The 9,506-nt window shown below is 31.4% G+C and overlaps 1 protein-coding gene across 4 annotated transcripts in view; it reads left to right on the forward strand.

The window, feature by feature from the left end:
- Nost (Nostrin) overlaps positions 1-9,506 on the forward strand; it is a 108,499-nt gene that overhangs the window by 95,304 nt on the left and 3,689 nt on the right. For all 4 annotated transcript variants that reach the window (XM_014417346.3, XM_014417348.2, XM_014417347.2 and 1 more), the window contains 8 exons: positions 5,485-5,591; positions 6,292-6,464; positions 6,910-7,044; positions 7,297-7,386; positions 7,494-7,658; positions 8,212-8,364; positions 8,460-8,612; positions 8,704-8,797. In XM_014417346.3, the coding sequence (XP_014272832.2) occupies positions 5,485-5,591; positions 6,292-6,464; positions 6,910-7,044; positions 7,297-7,386; positions 7,494-7,658; positions 8,212-8,364; positions 8,460-8,612; positions 8,704-8,797 (1,070 nt within the window). The remainder of the gene's footprint in view (positions 1-5,484; positions 5,592-6,291; positions 6,465-6,909; positions 7,045-7,296; positions 7,387-7,493; positions 7,659-8,211; positions 8,365-8,459; positions 8,613-8,703; positions 8,798-9,506) is intronic.

Consider the following 9,506-nt stretch of genomic DNA (forward strand, 5'->3'; position numbering starts at 1 on the left):
ATCGTTTTTAATTTAGGAGTGTAAATGACTGTGAGGGCTATCAGGACAAACCTAGAACGAACAGACTTTAAAATCATATGGCCTATTATGCAGAGGATACATTATCACAGCCAGATCACTCGCAACATTTATCTGATGCGTTCCAAGAATTCCAGGATGCTGAAAGTTAACTTAATATTTTTTTTAAATATCAACAAGACCAAATATCCAAAGATCCCTATCCTTTTCGAAGTGAAAGGCCGAAGAACCTTTACGTTGCAGCAAGTGGTCAGGCTTTCGATTATGTGGACCAATTTAAATATCTGAAATCAGTTTTCGTAGCAAAAAATAACATTAGAAAAGAAGGAAAAGGAAGACTTACATGATCTCCAGAAGATATTCCGTTTCCAAATCTCGTCCACAGAGCCTGGTTAAAAATATATCGTACAATTATCTGACTTCGCATAAAGTAGCGAAACGTGGATCCTGAAGAAAACTAATAAATTATTAAGATTATATTGATAATGATGATGTTGAATGCTACTTGATACAATGCAATGAGGACAATGGTGATGCTGATGTATGTTGAACTAGATGTTATTTTCATGAAGAAAGCTATATGGAAAGAAAACCGAAGGATCGCAATCATTAGACATGCATATGCATACGGTATATCAATTGTTGGAAATAATTAACAATACTTCCTCTTGCAATATATAAACAAGGAAGACCAAGCCAGAGATAGATGACTTGGAGGTAGACCTGCGACGGAATCTGAGAAGACTTGCAGCCGATAGAAACGACTGGAAGAGAATAGTGTTCGAAGACCAATAGCATATACTAGGATTATAGAAGTCAATATCTGGATTTATCGATAAAATTTATTTTAGTAATTATTTATGAAACTGACATTGCTCGATTTCAAATAGGTACTATCATACCCCTCTTCCCTAACTTCCTTCAAACATCAGATATTTCTCCACCTTCTTTAATCTCCTCTTCTGGAAGTAAAATTTATATAAAACAATCTGATCATTAGAAATAGAACTACTTTATATACGAAAGCTATACGCTGAACATGAGCAATTATTGATTTGCACTGTTTTTGTTCTTACGGGACTTATTCCGAGAATAAAGATTATAGAAAAAAAAATTAATTAATTGTATAATGAGAAATTTGTATTTTACTCCTAATAAGTATATGTTTTCCATTGAGAAACAAACTTAGTTAAAATCTAGTTCTATTCAAATGTTTTGTATTTCTTTTTGTATCCAATGGTACATAATACCTTATCATTTAAGAAATTTTATGCAATTTATTGCGTTCAGATAATTAGGCAAAGTTTCATTTTTTATTAAAATAGTAACTTTTAACATTTGCAATCAATCTGAGCTTTGATTCCAAGTTCAATATTTTATATCTAAATGATTTTATTAGATTTAGTATGCAAAAACATAAAGAAAATGGCGCCCAAACAAATGTTTTTTCAGGTGGAGATAGCTAAGTTTTTATTCTCCTAAATGAGGAATTTGTCGGGAGATGTACTGCCTGGGATGTTTTGTTTGCTATTTATGGAATGTTTACTGTCTTGACGACGCCTGATTTTTGGCGAACGTTGATTGGTAGTTCATTTAGTGCTATTGAAGATATGTCAAGCTTTGTTTTTGAATCGTACAATGGTCTATAAATAACTTTTGTCTTCTTTGCACTAATTTAATGAATATATGTTTCATCGCTAGGGATCATAATCCGCTTTCTCGTAGCGAGAGGCACGTAAACCACTCACCGGTACACTAACTAAACCCCTATTTAAGTAAAGAAAGTGCTCTAGGAAGCGATGCTCTAGGAGAGATAAACTGAACTGAATACCGTACGGAAGCACTCTGCGCTACCTTAACGGATCCACATGCCGAGAGATAACACCTTTTCTGCGCAGTTGTCGAAGGCAATGTGGAGGAAAGTAACAAATTAAAAGTTTTAACAGCCTTTCTCAAGGTCTTTATGATTATTAAAAGTGTTTTTCATAAATATATTTTACTAATAAATCTCTTTCATAATCATCATATCGATGCTTTCTTTACTTTGATAGTGCCACACCTGAAAAAAAAAGTTAGGATTTTATGTTAAATACTATGTAGTTGGGGTGAGCTATGTTATAAAAACACGAATATAAATCTCAGACCCCGTTTGAAATAATGCTGGTAATTTGAGCACTTGACAATAGTGTTAAAAATAATGAAAATAAATATATAAAAATGTTTATTAAAAGAGAAAAGTAAAATTTAAATTTAAATAATTAGAGGAATAATTTGTGAGAATGGGGGGCTCAGTTGTAAGGTGTAAGGCATTGCGCTACTAACTTCAAGTACACGGGTTCGCATCCGGCTATGGCAGATAATTATCTTCTGTTTCACTATAGCCGTGAGTCAACCCTGTGGGTTCAGGAGCCCTTCGGAGTCCACCCAGCCTAATGAAATGGGTACCTTAATTGAGTAAAAAATCTGACTATCGAGCGTTATTCCAACCAGATCATCTCTTTACACAACAATTGGTCTAGTAATACATTATAAAAATAAAAGATCATTAATAAGCAAAAACCTTAAAATTAAACAAAAATAATTTTTCTTTCAAACATATTCAATTAGTATAAAAGATAAAAAAATAATAATAACTAGTTGTACAACTGATTAACTGGTCCGTTAATATTCTTTTCCTACTAAAGTCAAGTTATTATATAAATTTCAATGAGATCATAACAATAAATAGTTTATAGTTTTCTTTTACTATTTCGATTCCTTTATTGACTGCCACCCGGACTCTCTTCCTATAATCTACTTCATACGGTCAACTATCTTCTTCCAATTTTTTCTTTAGTTCACATGTCTCTTCAACTGTATTGGTTTGATTCAACGCACATTTCTAACTTGAGAAGCAATAAAAAACAAACTGGTTATCTCAAAAGTTGATTAATAAAATGCCGTAATTTCAATCTTCTCCAAACGAGACGGACAAAGAACTTCTGGTTGACAGCGCTATCGAGATCGCCATGGCCAAATTAAATAATAAGGTACCAGATCCAACTTATCTCTTGACCTTGTTGGATAGACTATTGCCAACTAGTGGGATTATACTGATACTTCGTTGTTAATCCACGGCAACCTCAAAACAACAACGGTTAAACGGCATCCAGATGTTGTGTTATTATTGTACTAAACTTATGTTATAAATATAATATAATATAAACTTATCGTTTCAAACAATACGATAATGAAATAAAACAAAAATTCTGGTAAATATCTTTAAAGATAATCATTAAAACTATTTCCGGTTTTCCTTTTTAATAAACAAAAGGTTAAGACAAATTTTAAAAAAAGAACTGGATCAAACAATCATTGTTGGATGGGTTATTACATTACCTAATAAAGCTAATACGTGTTGTCAAGAAGTAACCCCAGTCAGATATCTCATTACCAGAGTAGTAAAGTTGTAATTTATACTCATTCCATTGCTTTTCCTATAGGTTTTAAAGGTGATAGTCCGATAAAATCTTCGGTGGATAAGCTACTGCTCACTCACTGACCCACTGACACAGAAGAAGGACTAGAAACAATGAACCATTACCATGATGAGGAGCTTCCCACTTTCTCACACCCTAGTTGTATGAATTGTTAACGATTCTACTAAGTACACTCGCTCTATATTTCGGTGGTCACAGGAAATAAGTTCTGAAGTCAAAAAATGGACAGAATGTATTCGAATATAATCCAAAATATTCGGAGAAGAGGGAGGAGTACGGAATGGGTGTCATTCTCCCCAATAATTTAAAAAACCAAAAAGTATGGAAATTTGATATTGGAGAACTTATTTTAAAATTATGGTAAAAACTTTTTCAAATACATTTTTATACTTGAAATTGATTATAAAAGCTATTTAGAGAGCTCAGTTTTCCAATAATGTTTAGGAACAAATATCTATCTGAAGTACCTTTATTCCTAGATTTTGATTCCTCCCCCTCCTATAAATTTTTGTAGCCATACCCCTGTATTTCCCTCGCTCTTTAAGAAAAGTACTCTGTAGGTCAAATTGATACTTATATTACGAAAAAAACTTTTGACAAAAATGATTTAATTAAAAAAAAACCTCGAAATAACCCCATCCATCCTAAGGGGCGAAATTTACTTGCATGTAATTGGTTGTTGTGAGTTTGTCCATAAATTATGAAACCTGGAGCCTTCCATACCCGAACGAAACTCAATACTTTTCAAAATACGTGAATGTATATTTTTTTATGTTTTAAAGGAGCTTACTGTCTGTGGAAACGCGCAGATGTTGGGAAGGAATGTACTTGCATGGAGTCATAGCGTTTAGCGGAAGGCACTCAACTACTATACGAAGTTTCATTATTTTATAAACAACTTCTCTTATATGTTTAAGGAGAAATGCACAAGCATTCCGTACCTTAAGACGGGTTATTTTATTTTTCCGTTTAAATTATTTTTTATTTTAACTTTTGTAGTTTTCCTGGTACTTATTAGCATTTTATTTCTGAATCTATTTGAACTTGAATGTGAATCCTGCAGAGAGAATTATAAATGCTGTTCAAAGAATACTTGTGGAGATTGCTGTGGCTATATATTTAAAAAAAAAGTCAGGATATCATGATAAAGAATATGGAACTGCAATCAACAACTCTCTCCCTTGAGAATTGGTATCTCATCCAAACAATGGGGGCAGAATATACCATCAAATTTCATGAAGTTCATTCTCGGAAGAGCTGGTATTTATCAAGGAGTAGTGACAAAATTAAATACTAATGTCGACAAATTAGTGAGCTCTTGCTTGCTCAAACTGGAGGGGAAGATAAGTATTGTCAATCAATATTTGTTTCCAGGACTTAACCTCTCCAGATTGTGACCCATAAATAAAAGATACGTTATGCGATGTTTGGAAGCAGTGATGCTTGTTTCTTCAGGAGTATTAAGGGCACTATCGGGCTAACATCACCAAAGATATGTGGTGAAGTACCTGGGGAAGTATGGAAGATTGGAACTGACTAATGGTCATCAATGGGAGTTTCCTTTGCAGCATTGGTACATTGTCTAGTGTGCCTGATGTGCTTGTTCTTGTTAAGGACAGTCGTTAAGTGAAAATTCCTTTGTAGGATGGGCTAAGTTCAGGTGAAAAGCATTGGAGTTCCTCATTTTAAAGAGACTCCGAGAACTAAAATTATGAGAAGCAAATACTTTCTGGCCCATTCATTGCTTTTAATAATTCTGTTAGGTTGAGTTAAATCCCCATTATCTTTAATGTTTAATGATAAAATAATTCTAAGAAATGCAACCATTTTTTATATTTAGCCTATCTGTAATTTGTCTATCTCTATTCATATTTGTACCAACTTTATAAAATAAATCTCCTCTATATGAGTAATTGGTCTTAATATTTAAGTACAAGATTATAAATACTGTATATTTAATTTAGTTAATCAAATTTATTTGTTGCAGAAACTTTGCTTCTTCGCTATCTGAAGAAGTAGTGCGGCCTCTGAAGCAGCTTGTGGAATCACAACACAGAATTAGGAAATCTGTTGAAACAGCTGTCGACAAAAGTGGTGGGTTTTTATTCTAATAATTAAAATTCAGATAATATCTATCTAACAGTATATAAAAGTTTTGTTAAAGTTTTTAATTGAAAATTTTAAGGAAGTAAATAAACATTTTACACCAATAAATATTTTTTACCAATTCCTGTTTGTATTCTGAGTTAAGTTTGATATACCTAATGCATTATCAACTGCAAGATCCAGGATAATATAAAATAATTGGGATGGACAATTAGTAATAGTGATATGTAAATAATTAATGTTTTTTTTTTTTTGTATTTATGAATTACAAACTTCAGGTATTGAATCCAATAGTATTTTCTGAACCACACCATAGATGTCATAAACTAAATTTTTTTTTAAATCATTTATTTATTTGTCCTATATTGATTAAACGTCACAGAAAAAAGCAATCAGATTATGTTTCTTCATGTTTATTGGTAAATTAATAGTTTATTTTGGTTGTATGTTATACTTTTGGAACACAAATATAAAGGATTTTCTTTTTTGTTTATTTATGTTTTGTTTGCTGACCGCACCCCCCGATCATCTTCTCCAATCAGTAATCAACTATTTACACCTCATTATAAAGGGTTTTCAATAGTGAAGAAGGATTTTTAAAAAAAATAGAAACCCCCTGCTCTACAATAATTTTAGAAATATCTATTCTGTTATTCTTTTTAAATTATATTGTAAATTTTTTTTTCAGGGAAAAACCTAGCTGAGTGGAGAGCAGCAGAAACTAAGGCAAAGAAAAACAGCTTTACCTGTGCGAGGGAAAATGAGAAGTTACGGGACTCAGTAAGTGAGCAAAGAACAAGGCTAAGTTCTAGTTCACTTCATATCCCTACCAAAGTTACCCCTGAAAAGGAAACAGCTAAGGTATCTCGCAAATATATCATATATTTTTAAAAAGAAAAATTATTATGTTAAGAAGCTATTAATCGTGGAAAGTTTTGTTATATATAAATTCAAACCACCTTTTTTTGGATGATATTAAAATTTAATTGATCAAGCAGATTTTTAAATTGTATATTTCATTCATCTTTCATTGCACTTTATATAAACTTTTTTTCATTGAAGTGAAATTAGATAATTTCTAAGCAAAATATAGAACCTGATTATTCCCATTGTTCTGGAGTTGAGTTATTTTTTTATATCTTAATATGTTTCAACATTGCTTAGTAATTTAATTAACTTTTTTTTATCAGAATTATCACAAAAATATGCATATTTTCAGAAGTGGAGAATTATAATCGATAGATCATTGTTTAAGTTGATATTGGCATGACATTTCTTATTTCACAGTTTTTCATTTTACTTACAGATGGAAACCAAAAGAAAAAAAGCTGAAGAATGTGTTAAGAAAGCAGATATAGAATACTACAGTGTGTGCCTACGTGCTGAACGGTCAAGGTTGGAATGGGAATCAGCGGTTCTTCGAGGGAGTCACTGTTTTCAGGTATTTTTAAATTAGTGCTTTTATTATATTCATAATACTCAAATTCTTTCTAGTGTGTGCCTTCCATATAATTCCAAGATCCAAAAGCTCATCAGCCAAAATCTTGACTATCTAAAATCCAGTGGTTTGAAATCCCAACACTGTTAAACCCAACAGTCAAAATCCTGATACCTAATGTTTCTTATCTTTAATAATTATTAGGAGCAAGTAACTACTATATTTTGAATGCTAACATCTATTTCCTTTTCTTAGGTTCTTGAAGAAGAAAGATTAAGAGGTTTGAAAGATTTAGCAAATTCTTATTTATCTCATTTCACACACATAGGACCTAAAATAACTCATGTAAGTATGTATATGTTAGCCATAAATATAAAACGCTCTTTTGAAACTAAATGAAGTTATTTTATCCTTTTCTTGTCATGTTTGATGCTTACCAGTTTATTTTTTAGATAACCGATCGCCTAGCAGAACCAATTAATGGTTGTGATCTCACAAGGGATTTAGAGACTGTGATTACCCTTAAATCTGCTACTGAACCTTCTCAAGAACAAATTTTACCAGACTTTTACCCAGAACACACAACATTAGCCATGAACCGTGAAAGGAGAAAGCAGGTACTTTATTCATGTTTTTTTTCTTTTACTTAACAGTGCAGGAAATAGAAAATACTGATTTATAATCTGGTCTTTGTGGCAAGGAAATTGGGTAAACAAAACCATGTGAACTGCAGGATGGGTGGCATTATGTCTTTTAAGGGATTCCACAGCTTTCAGCACCAAACAAGGTGAGCACTGTACAGCTACTTGAAAGAGAGAATGCCACCCAAGAAGAAGCTCACTTTTTGTTTTACCTGATTTCTTTTGATTCATGGAATGGGCTAAAGAGTATTCTTAATGATGATTGTATTATGTTTGTTCTCCTAATTGTTATACTAAACCATTTATTATGAATTATAAACAATAAATACTGTTTCTTTTAAAACTTCAAATTATTTACTCATTTGTATGACAAAATAATTAACTGGAAGACTGAATTTGAATGTTCAGATTAAATTAGACAGATACAGGGACTGGTTACATATTTTCTGAATAATATTATATGTTTTTTAAAAACAATTACATAAAATAATTTATATGATAAGTATAAATTGTCCTTTTTGTATTTAAGGCATTGGTTAAGCTGTTGGATCTCATAAGGTCAGATTTAGAACGAGAAAGGCGAGGGAAAGCAGGTGTAGAAAATCTTGCTGTTGCATTAAAGAGAACACCTACCTTTGCTTCTGAAGATTCTCAGCAAAATGTTCAAGATAAACTACATCATGTAAGCTTTATATATTGTATAATATTGTTTTATAATTTTACCTACCAAGTTTATAACTGAATTTCGAAATAATATTTTATATTATACTGTTCCAGATGAGGTCAATGCTGACATATCTTGAAGCAGCTAGGTACAAAGTATTATGTGTACTTTCAGAACTGGAAGGAAGACCTCGACCCAGCCATCCATTAGCTGATCATATCCATGTTTCGAGGGACAGGCAGGGTTATCAACAATCTGTCTTGAAGGTAAATTGCAATACCAACGTTATACAATATCTTAATCACTATAAAAAAAAACCTTTTTATTATTTAAATTTATAATTTGCGCTTATTTTAGGTACCTCCATGGATTCACAGTGAAACTGAAATAACTGATTTGGTTGATCGTGGTACAGCTGATGGAACCTCTGTCCAACCAGACTCAGACTTTGGTATATTTTTATCAAAACATATTTTTGTATTTTATAGTTTTAATTTATATTCAACCATCTTTGAGGATAAATTCAAAATAAATAATAATAAAAATAGCTCATCTTTTTTTAAATATTTTTGGAACATCAATATAATACCATAGTTCATATTTATTTATTTCACATGTTATTTGTTAAGCTCTTAAAGAACATGGTATCAAGAAGAGTAGTACTTTAAATTTATCAAAATGTTAGTACTTGTTTTATAGAAATGCACATGGAGTTATTTCATTCATTTTTATTTCATTATCTTTGTAATGAACTATAATTCAAAATTGTATCTTTATGCTACGCCAAGATATAGAGATGAAAAGTGGAAAAGATAATGCCAGAAATGAAATGTTAATGAGTTGTCGAACATTTTAATTAAAATATCTTGAAATCTAGAATTTGGGGTTACTGTGATTGAGGAAAATGTCCAGTATTTCATCTCTTCATAATGAGCTATCATTCCAAATTTTATCTTGATTTAAAATTTCAATAAAAATTTTCATCTTATTCCAATAATATGAAGTGTAGATTTCAATATAAATTTTGCAGATAAAGAATCTAAGCCATTAATAGATTTTCTATGAGATAAATTACTTTTGACAATGATTTACTCACCATTGGAAAGTACTACAAGGGGTGTTACAACAATTGACACAGTATTTGCAAGAAATTGAAAAAA

The sequence above is a fragment of the Halyomorpha halys genome, unplaced genomic scaffold, assembly GCF_000696795.3.
Source record: "Halyomorpha halys isolate HHAL.00 unplaced genomic scaffold, Hhal_1.1 Scaffold152.1, whole genome shotgun sequence".
NCBI lineage: Eukaryota > Metazoa > Arthropoda > Insecta > Hemiptera > Pentatomidae > Halyomorpha > Halyomorpha halys.